The sequence below is a fragment of the Nomascus leucogenys genome, chromosome 17 (assembly GCF_006542625.1).
Source record: "Nomascus leucogenys isolate Asia chromosome 17, Asia_NLE_v1, whole genome shotgun sequence".
Taxonomy (NCBI): Eukaryota; Metazoa; Chordata; class Mammalia; order Primates; family Hylobatidae; genus Nomascus; species Nomascus leucogenys.
In genome coordinates this window covers 92517577-92539189 of record NC_044397.1, presented here as the reverse complement: position 1 = coordinate 92539189, position 21613 = coordinate 92517577, and the positions used below count along the sequence as shown (strand labels likewise).

Here is a 21613-nt window from a genome sequence, read left to right as displayed (position 1 = left end):
TGGGAAGGTGGAGGAAGAAGTGGAGAGGATGAGCAGCAAAGCTGAGTAGGTGGAGAAGGGAGAGTCCTGTGTCCTTTTCAGTGCGGCCTCATGGTTCCCATTTGGTGGATGAGACTGTGAAGGCTCAGAGAGGTTAAGTGGCTGGCCCAAGAGCACACAGCAGAAAGGTACTCAGCTGGCTTTGATCCTTATCTCTAATCACTAGATTACAGAACAGAGTTAAAGACTAAGAACTTGGGGACCCCTGCCATGCAGGAGGTTCAGGATCAAAGGGGTTGAGATGGGAGGGGGGATCCTGGCTGGGGAGAGAAGGAGAGGATGAACAGCAATGTATGCCTTGTCTCTGTTTCCCCAGCACCATCGGTGCATAGTAGGTGCTCAGAAATATTGAATGACTCTGAGCTAGGCACGGCGGGGAGGGGAAGGACAAAAATGAATCTAGGCCAGGTGGGATGGCTCACGCCTACAATCCCAGCACTTTGGGAGGCCGAGGTGGGTGATCACCTGAGGCCAGGAGTTTGAGACCAGCCTGGTGAAACCCCATCTCTACTAAAAATACAAAAAACTAGCTGGGCGGGGTGGCGGGCCTGCACCTGTAATCCCAGCTACTCGGGAGGCTGAAGTGGGAGAATCGCTTGAACCCGGGAGGCGGAGGTTGCAGTGAGCTGAGATCGCGCCACTGCACTCCAGCCTGGACGACAGAGCAAGACTCCATCTCAAAAAAAAAAAAAAAAAAAGTAAAGTAATAAAGAATGGCTACTCCGGCCAGGCGCGGTGGCTCACGCCTGTAATCCCAGCACTTTGGGAGGCCGAGACGGGTGGATCACAAGGTCAGGAGATGGAGACCATCCTGGCTAACACTGTGAAACCCCGTCTCTACTAAAAATACAAAAAATTAGCTGGGTGTGGTGGCAGGCACCTGTAGTCCCAGCTACTCGGGAGGCTGAGGCAGGAGAATGGCGTGAACCGGGGAGGCGGGGCTTGCAGTGAGCCGAGATCACGCCACTGCACTCCAGCCTGGGTGACAGAGCGAGACTCCATCTCAAAAAAAAAAAAAAAAGGGAAAGTAATCAAGAATGGCTACTGCATAGAGCAGCCGCCTGGGCTGCTTGTTGGCAATTTTTATGGTTACTCCTTGATCATATGCTAAACAAGAGATGGATTATTCATGAGTTTCCGGGGAAAGGGGTGGGCAGCTCCTGGAGCTGAAAGGTCCTCCACTTTTAGGATAATTTCCTGACGTTGCCATGGCGTTTGTAAACTGTCATGGTGCGGGTGGGAGTGTCTCTTAGCATGCTAATGCATTATAATTAGCGTGTAATGAGCAGTGAGGATGACCAGAGGTCACTTTTCACCCTCATCTTGGTTTGAGTGGGTTTTGGCAGCTTATTAACCACATCCTGTTTTATAAGCAGGGTCTTTATGACCTGTATCTTTTGATACCATTCTGCCAACCTCCTATCTCATCTCGTGATTAAGAATATCTAAGTTGGCCGGGCACTGTGGCTCACGCCTGTAATGCCAGCACTTTGGGAGGCCGAGGCGGGTGGATCACGAGGTCAGGAGATCGAGACCATCCTGGCTAACACGGTGAAACCCCGTCTCTACTAAAAAAATACAAAAATTAGCCAGGCGCGGTGGCGGGCACCTGTAGTCCCAGCTACTCAGAGAGGCTGAGGCAGGAGAATGGCGTGAACCCGGGAGGCGGAGCTTGCAGTGAGCCGAGATCCCGCCACTGCACTCCAGCCTGGGCGAAAGAGCAAGATGCTGTCTCAAAAATAAAGAAATAAATAAATAAATAAATAAAAATAAAAAGAATATCTAACTTGGCCGGGCGCCGTGGGTCACGCCTGTAATCCCGGCACTTTGGGAGACCGAGGCAGATGGATCATTTGAGGTCAGGAGATCGAGACCCAGCCTGGCCAACATGGTGAAGCCCCCTCTCTACTAAAAATAAAAAAAATTTGCCGGGCAGTAGTGGCACGAGTTGTAATCCCAGTTACTAAGCTCCTATTCGAGATAGAGTTGCTCTGGTTCAAACACTTCTGACAGTACTTCCCTCTGATATCCCCCAAACCCTGAGATCCCACAGGGCCCAAACTAGGGTTCATGTCTTTCTTCCAAAGTGCACCTCCTCCTGGGTTCCTACCCGGGTGTGTTGTCCCAGGGCTTTCCTAACAAATGACCACAAACTGGGGGGCTTTCCAGTCCTGGAGGCCAGAAATCAGCTATCAAGTTGTGGGTAGGGCCTCACTTTCTCCAAGGGGAGGGTCCTTCCTGCCTCTTTCAGCTTCTGGGGACTCCGGGTGTCCTTGGCTGGTGGACGCATCACTGTGGTCTCTGCTCCATCATCTCTGCGTCTGCATCTCCTCTCCTCTGTGTTATAAGGACACTTGAGGCCGGGTGTGGTGGCTCACGCCTGTAATCTTAGCACTTTGGGAGGCCGCAGCAGGTGGTTCACTTGAGGTCAGGAGTTTGAGACCAGCCTGGCCAACATGACGAAATCCTGTCTCTACTAAAAATACAAAATTAGCAGGGTGTGGCGGCGGGTGCCTGTAATCCCAGTACTCAGGAGGTTGAGGCAGAATTGCTTGAACCCAGGAGGCGGAGGTTGCAGTGAGCCAAGATCACACCATTGCACTCTAGCCTGGGCAACAGAGCGAGACTCCATCTCAAAAAAATAAAAATAAAAATTAAGGAATCTTGTCCTTGTGTTTGGGGCCCACCTTCATCTAGCATGACTTCATCCCAAGTTCCTTATTGAAATCTGCAAAGCCTCTTTTTCCAAATCAGGTCACATTTCAGGTTCCAGATGGGCTATATCTTTTTAAAAATTTTATAAAATTAATTTTAATTTTTTTGAGGCAGGGTCTCACTCTGTCACCCAGGCTGGAGTGCAGTGGTGTGATCATAGCTTGCTGCAGCCTCAACCTCCCAGGCTCAAGTGATCCTCCCACCTCAGCCTCTTCGGTAGCTGGAACTACAGGTGTGAACCACCACAACCAGCTAATTTTTTTTTTTTTTTATTAGAGACAAGGTCTGGCTACATTGCCCAGGCTGGTGCAAATTCCTGAGCTCAAGCAATCTTCCCACCTCAGCCTCCCGAGTACCTGCTCTACAGATGTGAGCCACCATGCCCGGCTAACTTTTTTTTTTTTCAGTAGAGTTGGGGTCTCACTATGTTGCTCAGGTTTAGGATGGATGTAGCTCTTTTTCAGGGAGCCACCATTCAACCCATTACATCCTCACACCCCACCATCCAAGTGCATCCCAGCCATCCTTGCCTCTTCCCTCCCCTCCCCTCGTCCCCCACCAAAGCCCTGCCTTAGATTTTCCTGTCTTTGTCCCCACGGCCCCCTGGTTCAGTCTTCACCTTCTCCCATCCTGACCTTGACTCTGCCCCCTCGCTGGCCTCCAGCCTTCTGTCCTGCACTCCAGTCTCTTTTTCGTGCTGGCCCCAGGAGGCTGTTTCCTGCACACACCTCTGACTGTGCCCAACCCCTGCTCAAACACCTTCCATGGCTCCCCACTGCCCTTGACATCAGTCCAACAGTTCTTTGCCTGTTTCACCCTCATCTGTCCCCTCCAATGGCATCCCCCATCTCCTGCAACACACTTTTTTTTTTGAGGTAAGAGTTTTGCTCTGTTGCTCAGGCTGGAGCGCAGTGGCGAGATCTCAGCTCACTGCAACCTCTGCCTCCCAAGTTCAAGTGATTCTCCTGCCTCAGCCTCCTGAGTAGCTGGAATTATAGGTGCACACCACCATGCCCAGTCAATTTTTGTATTTTTAGTAGAGATGGGGTTTCATCATGTTGGCCAGACTGGTCTTGAACTCCTGACCTCAAGTGAACCACCTGCTGCGGCCTCCCAAAGTGCTGGGATTACAGGCGTGAGCCACTGCACCTGGCCTTTCTTTTTCTTTCTTTCTTTTTTTCGAGATGGAGTCTCACTCTGTCACCCAGGCTGGAATGCAGTGGCATAATCTCGACTCACTGCAACCTCTGCCTCCCGGGTTCAAGAGTCATTCTCGTGCCTCTGCCTCCTACGTAGCTGGGACTACAAGCATGTGCCACCACACCCAGCTAATTTTTGTATTTTTAGTAGAGAGGGGGTTTCACCATGTTGGCCAGGCTGCTCTTGAACTCCTGACCTTAGGTGATCCACCTGCCTTGGCCTCCCAAAGTTCTAGGATTGCAGACGTGAGCCACTACGCCCGGCCCTACCACACACTTCTGAAAACCTATGTCCCACACACCAGGCAGGCTCTTCTTCTATGGCCCCAGCTCCAAGAAGCATCCTTCAGGAAGCCCTCTCCAAGCAGAACCAGACTGCCTTCAGAGTGTCCCCAGCCTTGCCCTTCTCTTGGCCCGGGCTGACCACATAGGGTGTGGAGGGGAGAGGAGTGTCAGGCTCTGCCTCCTGCTAGCAGGAGGACCACAGAGAATCACTTCCCGAAAAAGAGCATTTTCCTGGGCTGGAGACTGGAGTGTCCTTTCAGGCTGAGGTCCCCAGCTGCCTGGGCTGGAGAAACTTTTCCATTGAGCATATCTCATGTTCCCCAAGGATCCCCCACCTTGGTCCCCGATATACCCTTGGGTCTTGAGAGATTTGGGTGCAGTGCATTGTCTATGAACTTGAAGATCAGTTTTTTTTTTTTTTTTTTTTTTTGAGACGGAGCCTTGCTCTGTCGCCAGGCTGGAGCACAGTGGCACAATCTTGGCTCGCTGCAACCTCCAACTCCCTGGTTGAAGCAGTTCTCCTGCCTCAGGCTCCCGAGTAGCTGGGATTACAGGCACGAACCACCACGCATGAGCCACCATGCCCAGCCAATTTTTTTTTTTTTTATTTTTACTGGAGATGGGGTTTCACTGTGTTGGCCAGGATAGTCTCGATCTCCTGATCTTGTGATCCATCCGCCTCAGCCTCCCAAAGTGCTGGGATTACAGGCGTGAGCCACCATGCCCGGCCTAAAGATCAGTTTTTGTCCAGGCTTTGAAAATAGGGTGGGTGCAGATTGCCAATCACCGAGCATTCTGAACCGTTGATCCCAGGTGGGCATTCCCTGTCTACCCGCTGCAGAACCCCAAGGCTCTCCAGGTGTGAGGGGAGGCTGCACACTTGGCTCTGGTGCCCTTGCCATCTGGGGCAGGTGTGTGGGGTGGAAGCGGCTGGGGCTGGGACATGGTGAGAGGCTCACCTGGCGTGGGTGGGGGATAAGCTGTGGCTCGGGCTGAGGCTTCCTTCAGGGGGTCCCTCTGGGTCTAGGATGCAACCCACCAGAGCTCTCACAATTGAAATGGGATCCACAGGGCCCTCAGCATTTGCTCCAGCCCCATGTTTCTGAGAAAGATGGCACTAGTTTGTTGTTGTTGTGTGTTTGTTTGAGACAGAGTCTCCCTCTATTGCCCAGGCTGGAGTGCAATGGCGCTACCTCGGCTCACTGCAACCTCATCTCCCGGGTTCAAGCAATTCTCCTGCCTCAACCTCCCGTGTAGCTGGGACCGGCTAATTTTTGTATTTTTAGTAGAGATGGGGTTTCATCATGTTAGGCAGGCTGGTCTCAAACTCCTGACCTCAGGTGATCCACCTGCCTTGGCCTCACAAAGTGCTGGGATTACAGGCATGAACCACCACGCCCGGCCCAAGGTAGCACTATTTGAAGATTATTTCTAGGGAAGCAGGTACGCCAAGAGGCTGTGTTCTTCCTCATATTCCTCGGGGGAGAATTTTGGAAAAGATGCAAACACCAGGCAGTGGATCTCAGTGGTTAGTGCATGGTCTGCAGAGCTAGACTACCTAGATTTAAGCCCTCGACATTTGGCCGGGCACAATGGCTCACACCTGTAATCCCAGTGCTTTGGGAGGCTGAGGCGGGTGGATTACTTGAGGTCAGGAGTTCAAGACCAGCCTGGCCAACATGGTGAGACCCCGTCTCTACTAAAAAATAAAAAAAAATTGGCTGGGCACAGTGGCTCATGCCTGTAATCCCAGTACTTTGGGAGGCCAAGGTGGGCGGATCACCTGAGGTCAGCAGTTCGAGACCAGCCTGGCCAACATGGTGAAACTCCATCTCTACTAAAAATACAAAAAAATGGCTGGTGCAGTGACTCACACCTGTAATCCCAGCACTTTGGGAGGCTGAGGTGGGTGGATCATGAGGTTGGGAGTTCAAGATCAGCCTGGCTGAGATGGTGAAAATCCTGTCTCTACTAAAAATACAAAAATTAGACAGGCACAGTGGCAGGTGCCTATAATCCCAGCTACTTGGGAGGCTGAGGCAGGAGAATCACTTGAACTCGGGAGGCGGAGGTTACAGTGAGCCGAGATTGTGCCATTGCACTTCAGCCTGGGCAACAGAGAAAGACTCCATCTAAAAAAAAAAAATTAGCTGGGCTTGGTGGCAGGTACCCGTAATCCCAGCTACTCAGGAGGCTGATGCAAGAGAGTCATTTGAACCTGGGAGGTGGAGGTTGCAGTGAGTTGAGATGGTGCTGCTGCACTTCAGCCTGAGTGACAGAGCGAGACTCCATCTCTAATAATATAGTAATAAAGCCTGGACATTCTACTTACCACCTGTGTGACCTTCGGCAAGCCACTTCCCCTCTCTGTGTCCCCGTCTCTCATCTGTAAAATGAGAACAACGCCAGCAGCTACTTCATAGGGGCTACTATGAGTATTAAATGAGTTACTATAGAGTATAAGCTTATTCTTTTCTTTTTCAGTTTTTTCTTTTTTTCTTTGGTTTTAAATTTTGTTTTGGGGTATTTGTGTATGTGTGTGTTTGTTTTTAAATTTTTTCTGAGTATAAGCTTATTAACATTAAATATCAATGGAGTTTTTTTGAGACAAGGTTTTGCTATGTTGCAAAACCTTGGCTGGAGCGCGGCTGGAGCACAGTGGCGCAATCATGCCTCACTGCATCATCGACTGCCCAGGCTCAAGTGATTCTCTTGTCTTGGCCTCCTGAGTAGCTGGGACCACAGGCACATGCCACAACACCCAGCTAATTTTTAAAATTATTTGTAGAGATGGAATTTCACTACGTTGCCCAGGCTGGTCTTGAACTCCTGGGCTCAAGCGATCCTTCTGCCTCGGCCTCCGAAGGTGCTAGGATTCCAGGTGTAAGCCACTACACCTGGCCCAATGGACTTCATTAACATCACTGCACGTCTGTGCTGATGGGATACTGTACGAGTTTGTAGGCGCTGCCGTAACCACACACCACAGACAGGGGGGCTTAAACAACAGAAATTTATTTTTGCTCAGTTCTAGAGGCCAGAAGTTCGAGATCAAGGTGTTGGCAGGGCTGGTTCCTTCTGAGGCTGTGAGGGGGCGTTTATTCCAGGCCGTTCCCCTGTAGAGTTCCTTGTCTTGTGAAGGCATCGTCCCATCTCCGCCTCCATCTTCACGTCCCCCTGCCTGTGCGTGTCTCTGTGTCTATTTTTCCATTTTTTATAAGGCACCAGTCTTATTGGATCAGGGCCCACCCTGATGACCTCATGTTGACTAATTCCATCTGCAATGACCCCGTTTCCAAATAAAGTCACATTTGAAGGTCCTGGGGATTAGGACTGCAAATTATGAATTTGGAGAGGGGGAGAAGCACATTCAGCCCATAACAGGAACTGTGAATCAAAGCTCTATTTATCCAGGGGTGGGTAAACATTACGCATTTTCACCAGCTAGAAACGACAAGCAAAGAGGCCAAGAAGAGGTTGGGCTAAGAGATCACGGAAGCCATAAGGAAGATTTTCAGCACCAGGGACAGCGACAAGGCGGGCTTTTGTGAGCATGCGTCTGTGTGTGGCGTGTGCATGGGCCTGTGCGTGCGAGTGTGTGTGTGTGTGTGTGTGTGGTATGCATGCAGTATGTGTGTGTGCGTGGTGTATGTGGTGTGCATGAATTATTGCATTGTATGTGTGTAGTGTGTGGTGTGTGCATGCATCTGTATGTGTGTAGTGTGTGTGGTGTGCATGCATTGTATGTGTATGTAGTGTGTGGTGTGTGCATGCATCTGTGTGTAGTGTGTCGTGTGTGCATGCATCTGTGTGTGTGTGCTGTGCATGCATCTGTGTGTATGGTGTGCATGCGTCTTGTCTGCGTGTGTGTGTATGCATCTGTGTATGAGTGTGTGTGTAGTGTGTTGTGCATGCATTGTGTGTGATGTATGTGGTATGTGCATGCATCTATGTGTGGTGCACATGTGTCTTGTCTGCGTGTGTGTGCGTGTGTGGTGTGTGTATGCATCTGTGTGCATAGTGTGTGTTGTGCATGCGTTGTGTGTGTAGTGTGTGGTGTGTATGCATCTGTGCATGTGTGTGTGGTGTGTTGTGCGTGATTTGTGTGTAGTGTGTGGTGTGTGCATGCATCTATGCTTGTGTGTGTGTGGTATTTGCATGCGTCTTGTCTGCATATATGTGTGCGTATGTGGTGTGTGTATGCATCTGTGCGTGTGTGTGTAGTGTGTGGTGTGTGCATGTGTCTTGTCTGCATATATGTATATGTGGTGTCTGCATACATCTGTTTGCACGTGTGTGTGTAGTGTGTGGTGTGTGCATGCATCTTGTCTGCATGTGTGTTCATGTGTGGTGTGTGTATGCATCTGTGCGTGTGTGTGTAGTGTGTGGTGTGTGCATGCATCTGTGTGTGTTGTGCATGTGTCTTGTCTGCGTGTGTGTGTGGTGTGTGCATCTGTGCATGTGTGTGTGATGTGTGTATGCATCTGTGCGTGTGTGTGGTGTGTGTATGCATCTGTGTGTGTGCGTGTGTGGTGTTTGTGTGTATGCATCTGTGCGTGTGTGTGTGCGTGTGTTTGCCTGTGTATGCATCTGTGTGTGTGTGCGTGTGTGTGGTGTGTGTGTGTGTGTGGTGTTTCTTTCCCTTTCACTGCAGAGCTCCCAGACCCTGGGGCTGACGGCCTTAAATGTTGCTCAGGGCACCTACCCACTCCCTACCCTCCTAGGGCCACCACCCTCCAAACCCTGCAGACAAGGAGTACACAAGCAAAAAAAAAAAAAAAAAAAGGAACCTAGGAAGAAGGTTTTTTACTCTTATTTTACATCTGCCTGCAGCCCAATTTCTTGTCGATCAAACCTGATTTCTCTCAGGCCTTAGGGCTCATTGTCTTAGTGTAGTTCTTTTGAAGAGCTTGGGGAATAAAATTCGGAAAACAAACATCAAGAATAGACCATCACATACAAGAACGACAACAGGAAAGATAAGCACATGGACTCTGTGAAGAGCTCCCCCAAAGTGACAAGGTGCCCAGCTTCCTTAATAGTTCTTGGAAGGTGCATTAAAATCTCAATGAAATACAACTGCACGCCCACCTTAATGACTAACATTTAAAAGGTTGGCAAAAACCAAGCATTAGTGAAGATGAAGCACTAATAGAGCCCGACATAGGCACAACCCACTTCAGAAAACGATTTGAAGGAATCGATCAAAGTTAAACACACGCCTGTCTTATGCCCAGCACTTCCCTTCTGGGTATGCTTTTTGCATTAAAATATATAGACAAGGCCGGGCGCGGTGGCTCACGCCTATAATCCCAGCAATTTGGGAGGCCACGGCGGGTGGATCACTTGAGATCAGGAGATCGAGACCAGCCTGGCCAACATGGTGAAACCCTGTCTCTATTAAAAATACAAAAATTAGCCGGGCGTGGTGGCGGACACCTGTAATCCCAGCTACTTGGGAGGCTGAGACAGGAGAATCGCTTGAACCCAGGAGGGGAAGGTTGCAGTGAGCTGAGTTTGCGCCACTGCACTCCAGCCTGGGCGATAGATTGAGACTCAGTCTCTCTCTATATATATATCTATATCTGTATCTATATATATATAGATACAGATATAGATATATAGATATACATATCTATCTATCTATCTATCTATCTATCTATCTATCTATGGACAAGGCTGGGTGCAGTGGCTTATGCCTATAATCCCAGCACTTTGGGAAGCCAAGGCAGGAGGATCACTTGAGCCCAAGAGTTCAGGACCAGCCTGAGCAACATAGCAAGACCCCATCTCTAATAATAATAGTAATAATAATAATAACAGCTGGGTGTGGTGGCCTGCAACTGTGGTCCCAGCTACTTGGGTGGCTGAGGCCAGAGGATCACTTGAGCCCGAGAGGTGGAAGCTGCAGTGAGCTGTGATCACACCACTGCACTCCAGCCTGGGCAGCACAGCAAGACCCTGTCTCAAAAAAAAAAATTGGACAAGACTGTTGCAGGGCAACTTTATTCATAATTGCCCCAAATAGCAAACATCCCAAATGCCCACCCATGGGAGAATGGATAAGCAATTTGTAGTATATTCATAGGACACAATACTACCCAGAAACAAAAAGGAACTCACCCCTGATACACACAACCACATGCTGTTGACTGTATATTGAATGAAAGAAGCCGGACGCAAGGGTGGACCTGTGCTATGATTTCGTTTATATAATTCCAAAAACAGGAAGCACTCAATCACATTGATATGTGATGTGCACATGGTGGGGACACCATTACGAAGGCAAACACAGAGCTGGGGTGGTTACCCCTGCAGGATGGAGGGGGTTGTGGTGGGGTGGGGGACACTAGTACTTCTGGTGGCTTCATGGTGGCTGCCACTTTCTACTTTTGTTGTTGAGACAGTCTGACTCTGTCACCCAGGCTGGAGTGCAGTGGCACAATCACAGCTCACTGCAACCTCCACACCCTGGGCTCAAGCGATCCTCCCGCCTCAGCCTCCCAAAGTGCTGGGATTACAGGCATGAGCCACTGCGCCTGGTCTCACTTTCTATACATAGAGATGGTTGTAGGGCTTTATAATCATTTGTTACATTGCACGCTTACATGTTCTGCACTTTTCAGAGGGGTATGTTGGTAATATATCCCAATTACAATGTTTATTGCGGTGATATATGCATAATATGAAATGTACCCTCTTAACCATTAAAAACAATTTTTTTTTATTGAGATAGCACCTCACTCTGTTGCCCAGGCTGGAGTGCAGTGACGTGATCTCGGCTCATTGCAACCTCTGCCGCCCGGGTTCAAACGATTCTCGTGACTCAGCCTCCTGAGTAGCTAGAATAATAGGTGTCCACCACCACACCTGGCTATTTTTTTTGTGTTTTTAGTAGAGGTGGAGTTTCACCTTCTTGGCCAGACTGGTCTCGAACTCCTGACCTCAGGTGATCCACCAGCCTCTGCCTCCCAAAGTGCTAGGATTACAGGTGTGAGCCACTGCACCCGGCCCATCTTAACCATTTTTAAGCATACAATTCAGTGGCATTAAGTACGTTCGTACTGTTCTGCAATCATCACCACTATCTGGTCTTCAGAATTTTTATTTTATTTTAGAGACAGTGTCTCACTCTGTTGCCTAGGCTGGATTGCAGTGGTGCAATCATAGCTCACTGCAGCCTCCAACTCCTGGGCTCAAGTGATCCTCCTGCCTTGGCCTCCTAAAGTGCTGGGATGACAGGCGAGAGTCACCTTGCCTGGCCTCTAGGATGTTCTCATCTTCCCAAACTGAAACTGTATCCCTGTGAAACACTCACTCCCCGTCCCCCTCCCCAGCCTCTGGCACCCCCCATCCTCCTTTCTGTCTCTGTGAATCTGACGGCTCTGTGGTCCTCCTCTGAAACCTCTGTCTGTCGTTTTGTGTCTGGTTTATTCCACTGAGCGTGGTGTTCTCAAGGTTCACCCACGTTGTATCAGGTATCAGAATTTCCTTCCTTTTTGTGGCTGGATAATATTCCACTGTGTGGGTCAACCATATTGTATTGATCCATTCATCTGTGAATGGACGCCTAGGTTGCTTCCGCTTTTCGGCGACTGTGAATCTTACTGCTGTCAACATTGTTATACAAATATCTCTGTTCGAGTCCCTGCTTTCAATTCTTCTGAATATACACCCAGAATTGGAATTGCTGGGTTCCGTGGTCATTTTGTGTTTCGTTTTTGGAGGAACTGTCAAACTGTTTTCTGCAGCAGCCGTACCATTTTACATTCCTACCACAAACTTTTTTCTTTTCTTTTCTTTTTTAATGCTGGAAACCTTTGTCACCTCTGCCTGGTACCCCCAGGGTTCCAGGGGACTTTTCGGACATGGGGTGGGATTCCTTCGGATTCCCTACCCCCTCCCCACCACACACCCCAGGTGGTGGGAGTGACCAGCAGGTGGCCACTTTAATTAGCTCCTGCCTGGAGCAGAAGTGGACACCACGGAGCTCCGTACAGTGTCCCTGGGAGACCAGGGACCATAGGGGGCGGGGTTTGAGGGGGAACCGAGGGTTTGACAACATCAGAGCTGCCAACGATGGTCTCATTTCACAGGTCCCCAAACAGGTCCACTCAGTCCCCTGTGTCCATCCCAGGACCCCTGACCTCCTGTGTGCAATCCCTACCCCACCTCGGGGAAACGTCTTTCAAAATACTTTTGATCTAATTAGGCTTTCAGGGCGAGGGCAGGTTCTCTTGAGTTGCTTGTCTCCTGTCTCTGTCCGTCTTTGGTCTCCCACCCCTCATGTCGCCCAATCACAGCCTCACTCTGGGCCACTGGAGGGCTGGCCCCGCCCCTCGCTTCCCACGCTCCGATCCCTAATGTTGCCCAATCACAGCCTCACTCTGGGCCACACTATGGGCTGGCCACACCCCTTGCCTCCCATCCCTAATGTCATCCAATCACAGCCTCACGCTGGGCCACTCCAGGGACCGGCCCTGCCCCTCACCTCTCCTGATTGGTCTTGATTTCTGCCACCATGCCACACCCTCTCAAGCTCCACCCCCATCCATTGGCTGGTCCAACTTGTGGTCCTCTCAGACCATCCCCTCTCCCTCTGATATGGGAAAGTGAGGCCCAGAGAGGGGGCGTGCATGATCCAAGGCTACAGTGCTGGTCAGTGGCAGAGCCCACTGCTTCCCATCCCAGGGCCAGGCCTTCTTCCATCTTTCTGGGACCACTAATGCCCTCCCCATCCTCCCTGCTGGGCAGCCCCTCTGCTCACTGTCCTCACTCCACCTTGTCCAGGGCTCTCAGCCTCTCTTTTCTGAGCTCAGCCACTGACTTTGTTAATGGCTGGACCTCCTCTGCCTCTTCCTGGTCTCACCCTTTGAGGGGGTGCATGTGTGTGCAGAGGTGGAAGGGATGGAAAACACTGAGCCGCTTCGACTGTCCCCTCCCAAAACACGGTGGCTTCAGCATCCTCTTCTCTTTTTATCTTTTGAAATTGTAGTAAGATATACACAACTTAAAATGTACCATCTTAACCATTTTTAAATGCATAGCTCAGGCCGGGTGCGGTGGCTCACGCCTGTAATCCCAGCACTTTGGGAGGCCGAGGCGGGCAGATCACGAGGCCAGGAGATCGGGACCATCCTGGCTAACACGGTGAAACCCCGCCTCTACTAAAAATACAAAAAATTAGCCAGGCATAGTGGCAGGCGCCTGTAGTCCCAGCTACTCGGGAGGCTGAGGCAGGAGAATGGCGTGAACCCAGGAGGCGGAGCTTGCAGTGAGCCGAGATCGCGCCACTGCACTCCAGCCTGGGTGACAGAGTGAAACTCCGTCTCAAAATAAATAAGTAAAAATAAAAATTGCACAGCTCAGTGGTATTAAGCATATTCACACGGTTGTGCAACCATCACCACCGCCATCTCCAGAACTTTCTCATCTTCCCAAACTGAAACTCTGTCCCCATGAAACAGTCCTCATTCCCCTCTCCAGCCCCCGGCACCTCCCCATTTTACTTTCTGTCTCTGTGAATCTGATGATTCTAGGGACCTCCTAGGAGTGGAATCACACAGAATTTGTCCTTCTGTGTCTGGCTTATTTCACTGAGAGTGACATTCTCAAGGTGCATCCATGTTGCAGCCTGTGTCAGAATATCCTTCCTTTTCTTGGCTGAATAATATTCCGTTGCGTGGGTGCACCAGGTTGTGTAAATCTATGCATCTGTGGATGGAAGCTTGGGTTGCTTCCACCTAGTGGCCACTGTGGGTGGTGCTGCTGTGACCATGAGTGTGCCTGTGCTCTCTTAACACCCCCGTTTCTCTCCCTTCCAGGCTGTGCCTTCCTCACCTACTGTGCCAGGGATTCCGCCATCAAAGCTCAGACTGCCCTGCACGAGCAGAAGACCTTGCCCGGAGTGAGTCCTGTGTGGTGTCTGGGGAGGAGGGGACGGGATGGCTCTCAGCCTGGGGTGGGAGCCAAGGCTCTTCCTGAGATTGGCTGTGAATTCTGTGTGTCTCTGGACTCAGAAAGAGGTATGAGGAGCAGAGGGATAGAAATGATCATAACAGTGTGCATTTATTGAATGCCTACTGTGTGCCGTGCTCTATATTTTACACCAGAGTGGTTGTGTGTGGTTGTGCAGGTTGTATACTGTACAAAGGCAGCTGGCCCAGTGTGTCCGTGTCTTTGGGTTGAGACCTGAAGGATAAGGAAGCATTAGCAGGCAGAGGGCACAGCAAGTGCCAAGGTCCTGGGGCAGGACCATGCCTGGCATGTTGGAGGAACAGGGAGGAGGCCCGTGTGGCTGGAACAGAGTGAGGCGGTAGAGAAAGAAAGGCGGGAAGGGCAGGGGAGGTGACAGGGCTGGTCGCTGAGGGCTGTGTGGACCATGGGGAGAAGGTAGACCATGCTTGCTTCTCACTATAAAAAGGAAAAAGATTTTCCTCGCTTGTCTTTATGGTGCAAATGGAGCCACAGTTCCTTAACACAAGGGCTTCTTTTGTTGTTGTTGTTGAGATGGAGTCTCACTCTGTTGCCCAGGCTGGAGTGCAGTGTTGTGATTTCGGCTCACTGCAACCTCCGCCTCCCAGGTTCAAGCGATTCTCCTGCCTCAGCCTCCCAAGTAGCTGGGATTACAGGCATGCGCCACCATGCTTGGCTAATTTTTGTATTTTTAGTAGAGACGGGGTTTTGCCATATTGGCCAGGCTGGTCTCAAACTCTTGACCTCAAGTGATCTGCCCACCTCGGCCTCCCAAATTGCTGGGATCACAGATGTGAGCCACTGGGCTCGGCCAACACAGGGGCTTCTTGATCATTATTTCTGTCTGCAGAGGAGGCTGGCCTGGGTGCTGTCTCTGATGAGTCTCTCCTTATTTTTATTTTTTGAGACAGAGTCTTGCTCTGTTGCCCAGGCTGGAGTACAATGGCTCACTACTGCAGCCTCCACCTCCTGGGGTCAAGTGATCCTCCTACCTCGGCCTCCTGAGTAGCTGGGACTATAGGTGCATGCCATCACACCTGGCTAATTTTTTAATTTTTGTAGAGACAGGGTCTCATTATATTGCCCGGGCTGATCCTGAACTCCTGGCTCAAGCGCTCCTCCTGCTTCGGCCTCCCAAAGTGCTGGGATTACAGGTGTGAGCCAGCATGCCTAGCCTGACGAGTCTCTCCTTGTCAGCTTTGTCCTCTTTGAGTGGGCAGGAGGCCCCTGCCCCCAGTGAAGGATGACTGGTCCCCCTGAGCCAGCCAATCCGGGTCCCTAGGCCATGCCTCTTGATGGAGACTGAAGGAAGCACAGTGAGCCATGGCACCCCATCTTGTGAGCTCTGGGGCAGGGAGCTCACCCTTCCCTCTGGAATTCTCAAGGACCTTTCAGCATCCAGGGACATCAGGGCATTCGTAGCCTTCGTGCTTGGCTGACTGTAGGAAATCTGACGTGCGCCTTTCAGGGACCCGAGGTCATGGCATGAGTTTGACTTGATTCTCCATGAGCATTGGAAGGCTCTGGGCCTGGGGGGTGGCCTCTGCTTGGTCTTGAAGAATAGATAGCTCCTCTTTTGGGTGTTATGTGGTGCAAGTTAGAGCGTGGGGTCTGGCGGCCACATCTGTGGGTTCATTGCTCAGCTCCATCCTTGCTGTGTGACAGTGAGCCAGTGACTTAACCTCTCTGATCTTCAGCATTGGAAGAGAATAACAGGGCAGGGTGGGGCAGCAATCTACAGAGAAAGTGCTCAATGGAGGGCTTCACTGAGGATGTGACATTTGAGAAGAAACCTGAAAGGTGGCATGGAAGGGCACTCCAGGCAGAAGGAAGAGCATGGGCAAACGTGATCTAGAGTCTGCGGTAAATTCCCTGAATTCACTCTTCATCTTGGATCTTCTGCTGGTGTCTCCCCAAACCAACCAGAAGCTAAAAAAAAGAAAGAAAGAAAGAAACCCCACAACCAAACAAAAAATCAAACCAACCAGAAGCTGGAGGGCCGCTCAGTCCATACAAATCAGTGCCCAGGGGCACAGCAGAGTTCTAGGGACCATATTAGTTATTTATTGCTGCATAACAAATTATCCCCAAAATAAAGACTTCAAACAATAAGCACTTGTTATTTCACAGCTACCAGGGGTCAGGAATTTGGGACTGAGTTTGCTGCATGATCCTGGCTCAGGGAAGTTACAGTCAAGATATCAGCAGGAGTTTGTGGTTGAGGAATCTGCTTCCAAGCTGGCTCCCTCTAGTGACTGTTGCAGGAGGCCTCGGTTTCTCACCACGTGGGCTTTTCCACAGCACTGCTTGAGCTTCCTCATAACATGGCATCTTCCCCCAGAACACATAACCAAAGAGTGATCAAGGAAGAAGCCACAGTCCCCTTTAAGCCCTAGCCTTACACACCATCATTTCCACCACATTCTAGCACTAGGAGCCCAGGGGTGCAGAGCAGGGTGGGAAAAGGTGGAGGGAGGAACTCAAGGAATAAACCAGCTCAATACTGGACTTGTCCAAGGTTAGGCAGCCTGCAAGCTGCAGAGTGGGGATTTGGACCTTATGGTCTGACTCCAGACCCTGTGCTGTTTCCTAATTCATCTAAGTTTAGTGAACCATGTTTTTGCATGGCATCAGGTCCTGGGTGGAAGCTCTGGTCCTTCTGTCTAGGGAAATCTGTACATACATGGAGACTTACCAACACTTCTAAGGAGTCCCCCCAGCTAAGCACTTCTCCCCCATTCCTTTGTCCTCATTGCCCTGATGAAGGTAACTGAGACACAAACCCAGTCTCTATTCCACTGTCTGAGGCCTTAGGGACGTTGGAACTGGTTCTTTTCCTGTTGGGGGCCAAAACTGAGCTCTGCACTCTGTTGACAGCCAGGAGGGAAGGTGGAAGAGGGTGGAAGGACCAAGAGCCACGAAACCTCATGCCCTTCTTGCCAGGCTGGTGTCCCGGATCTGAGTCCACTTTGAGATGAGGAGATGCTGCAATCACCAGCAGCTCCTTCTCTGCATCTATCTTGAGGGTACTCTGTCCTTCTCTCCATGCCTACTCTCCCTGGGTCAGCCCATAAATTCATAGCTTCCATCCATCCATGCACACTTCCATCCACCCATCACCCATCTGCCCATGTGTCCACATGCCTGCCTACCTGTCACCCATCTACCTGCCTATCCATCCATTCATTCATCCATCTACTCATCCACCTATCCACCCACACATCCATCATCCACCCATCCTCTCCTCCAGCCACACATCCATCCATCTACCCATCCATCCATCCATCCATCCATCCATCCATCCATCCATCTATCCATCCACCCACCCATCTATCCATCCATCCACTGATCTACCCTTTCATCCATCCACTCACATACTCATCCATTCTTCTATCCATTCATCCACCCATCCATCCACCCATCCACCCATCAGTTCATCCATCCATCCATCCATCCAGGCATTCATTCACCCATCTACTCATTACCTACCCACCCACCCACACATCTATTATGCATCCATCCATTCTCCCATCCAGCCACACACTCCTATCCCATCCATTCACCCACACATCCATCCATCGAGTCACTCACTCATCTATCCACCCACCCATCTATCCATCCATCTGTTCACCCATTTGCCCTTTTATCCATCCACCCATTCACCCACCCATCCATCCATTCATCCATCCATCTATCCATTACTCATCCACCCACTTGTCTATCCATTCATCTGTCCATCTATCTACCCTTCCATCCATCCATGCATTCATCACTCACTCTTCCACCCATCCTTCTATTAATTCATGTATACATCCATCCACCTATCTATCCTCCCATCCACCCACACATCCATTCACCCATCTACACTTCTTTCCATCCATCCACCAAATTTTTATCAAGCACCTACTATTTACCCCACGCTATGCTAAACTCCCATCACCAGTTCTGCGACTGGTCACTTCCTGAGTGGCCATCCCCCGGTCTCCATCCCCCTAGACCCAATGGGGCTCAAACTGGCTATGGCACACCCCCCAATTTTTTTTGAGACAGTCTCACTCTGTCACCCAGGCTGGAGTGCAGTGGCTTGATCTCAGCTCACTGCAACTTCTGCCTTGCGGGTTCAAGTGATTCTCCTGCCTCAGCCTCCTGAGTAGCTGAGATTACAGGTATGAGCCACCACGCCTGGCTAATTTTTATATTTTTAGTAGAGTAGGGGTTTCACCACATTGACTAGGCTGGTTTTGAACTTCTGACCTCAAGTGATCCACCTGCCTCAGCCTCCCAAAGTGCTAGGATTACAGGCGTGAGCCATTGAGCCTGCTGCCCCCGACTGCTTTTTTTGAACCAGTTTCTCTCCCTCAGTCCCTGGGCATCAGCCTCTTCTCCTCCCTCCTCCTGGCCCCCAGAGCTCATGGACCCCACCTCCTGCCCTCTCATTTGTTGCCTCCTCTCTGCTTCCACCTCTGTGTTCTCCTGAGTTCAAATCTCAGCTTCCCCTCTCCCAAGCTGTGTAATCTTCAACAAGCGTCTTTCTCCTCAAACCTCAGTTTTCCTTATCTCCAATATGGGTAGCACTTTCTCCACCTAACCAGGCTGCAGAGAAGATTTAAAGATGTGAAGGTGGGTCAGGCGCAGTGGCTCATACATGTAATCCCAGCACTCTGGGAAGCCGAGGCGAACAGATCATCTGAGGTCAGGAGTTCGAGACCAGCCTGGCCAACATGGTGAAACCCCATCTCTGCTAAAAGTACAAAAATTAGCTGGGCATGGTGGCAGGGGTCTGCAATCCCAGCTACTCAGGAGGCTGAGGCAGGAGAATCACTTGAACCCAGGAGGCAGAGGTTGCAGTGAGCCAAGATCGCACCTCTGCACTCCAGCCTGGATGACAGAACAAGACCATCCTGTCTCAAAAAAAAAAAAAAAAAAAAAAAAAAAAGAAAAAAAAAAAAAAGGCGCAAAGTGGATACTATTTTTGGAGTTGTTAAGCCCTTATATTCTGGTCCTTGGCCATCCTTAGTTTCTAAAAATTTCTCACTCCCCAAACACTGAAGACCCAGCCAGGGTACCCACCCCTAAAGTACTCGTGGGCAACTGCCTCTCCTGCCTGGAGAATTTCTACCCTACTTTCAAGGTAACACCCGGCCGTCTCCTCCTTCTGCTCATCCCTGACCTCTCAGGGCTGGGGGTGTCTGTGTCTGGCTCTGACTTTCCCAGATTGGGAGCCCCTCGAGGGCAGTCCCTGGGCTGAGTCCTCCAAACCCCTTCGTTCATTCAGCATTTACTGAGCATCTGACTTATGGCAGAATGAGGATAGAGTACAAACAGAAAATAAGCAAGCCAGTGAGAACAACACTGAGATAAGAAATGGGGGGACTTTCAGAGCAATCATTCAGGGTGGAGGTTTCATTTATTATTATTATTATTATTATTATTATTAATTATTTTTTTTGAGATGGAGCCTAACTCTGTCGCCTAGGCTGGAGTGCAGTGGCGTGATCTCGGCTCACTGCTGCCTCCACCTCCTGGGTTCAAGCGATTCTCCTGCCTCAGCCTCCCGAGTAGCTGGGATTACAGGCATGTGCCACCATGCCATGCTAGTTTTTGTATTTTTAGTAGAGATGGGGTTTCACCATGTTGACCAGGCTGGTCTCAAACTCCTGACCTCAAGTGATCCACCCTCCTCGGCCTCCTAAAGTGCTGGGATTACAGGCATGAGCCACTGCACCTGGCCTTATTATTTTTTTTTCTGAGACAAAGTTTTGCTGTGTCGCCCAGGTTGTAGTGCAGTGGCACAATCATAGCTAATGGCACGATCATAGCTCGTGGCACACCCCACTAATTTTTAAACTTTTTGCAGAGATGGGGGTCTCACTATGTAGCCCAGCCTGGTCTCGAACTCCTGGGATCAAGCGAGCCTCTCAACTCAGCCTCCCAAAGTGCTGGGATTACAAGCATGAGCCACCAGATTGTGCCTGGCCGGGAGTTCCATTTAGACAGGGTGGTCAGAGAAGGCCTCTCTGAAGAGATGGCCTGGAGAGGAGGGAGCCGTGCACTCTCTGCAGGAAGGGCATTCCTGGCAGAGGGAACAGCCAGTGCAAAGGCCCTGAGGCTGGACCATGCCCGAAGCATGTGAGGATCACTGAAGTCAGAGGAGTGAAGAAGAGTGAGTAATGGGGAGTGAGGGGGAGAGTGGTTGGAGGAGAGGGGCAAGAGGAAGCAGAGACAGGACTGCCACAGTGAGCAGCTTGAATTTTGTTCCAAGGGAGACTGGGACCAGGGGAGAGTAGCAAGCAGAGGAATGATCTGGTTTGTTTCCATTTTTATTATTATTATTATTATTATTATTATTATTATTATTGAGACCGAGTTTTGCTCTTGTTGCCCAGGCTGGAGTGCAATGGTGCAATTTCGGCTCACTGCAACCTCTGCCTCCTGGATTCAAGCGATTCTCCTGCCTCTGCCTCCCAAGTAGCTGGGATTACAGGCATGCGCCACCACACCTGGCTAATTTTTGTGTTTTTAGTAGAGACGGGGTTTCCCCATGTTGATCAGGCTGGTCTCGAACTCCCAAGCTCAGATGATCTGCCTGCCTCGGACTCCCAAAGTGCTGGGATCACAGGCATGAGCCACTGTGCCCGGCCTCCATTTTTATTTATTTATTTGAGACAGAATCTCACTCTGTTGCCTAGGCTGGAATGCAGTGGTATGATCATAGCTCACTGCAGCTTCGACCTCCCACCTCAGCCTCCCAAGTAGCTAGGACCACAGGTGCACACCACCATACCTGGCTGATTTTTTTTTTTTTTTGAGACAGAGTTTTGCTCCTGTTTTCCAGGCTAGAGTGCAATGGCACGATCTGTGCTCACTGTGGCCTCCACCTCCCAGGTTCAAGCAATTCTCCTGCCTCGGCCTCCCAAGTAGCTGGAATTACAGGTGCCCGCCACCAAGCCAGGATAATTTTTGTATTTTTAGTAGAGATGGCGTTTCACCATGTTGGCCAGACTGGTCTCCAACTCCTGACCTCAGGTGATCCACTCACCTTGGCCTCCCAACGTGCTGGGATTATGGGCATGAGCCACCATGCCCAGCTCTGTGATTTTTTAATTTTAAATTTTTGATTTAAAAAATTTTTTTTTTTTTGTAGAGACAGTGGTTTTCCTATGTTGGCCAGGCTGGTCTCGAACTCCTGACCTCAAGGGATCCTCCCGCCTTGGCCTCCCAAAGTGCTGGGATTACAGGCGTGAGCCACTGCGCCCGGCCTGTGTCTGTGTCCCTTTGCTTTTCTCTTAGAAGGACACTTCTCATTGGATTTAGGGCTCAGCCTACATCCAGGATAGTTTTATCTCAAGATCCTTCATTTAATTACAACTGCAAAAGACCTCTTTTCTAAATAAGGGCAT

General features: G+C 50.3%; 1 protein-coding gene across 9 annotated transcripts in view; it reads left to right on the top strand.

Moving 5' to 3' along the window:
* The window catches only part of CELF5 (CUGBP Elav-like family member 5), a 73081-nt gene that overhangs the window by 12113 nt on the left and 39355 nt on the right, over positions 1 to 21613 (top strand). For all 9 annotated transcript variants that reach the window (XR_004026385.1, XM_030796025.1, XM_030796028.1 and 6 more), the window contains exon 2: positions 14063 to 14145. Coding sequence is in view for 8 of the 9 variants with exons in the window: in XM_030796025.1 (XP_030651885.1) it covers positions 14063 to 14145 (83 nt within the window). In the remaining variant the exon portion in view is untranslated. The remainder of the gene's footprint in view (positions 1 to 14062; positions 14146 to 21613) is intronic.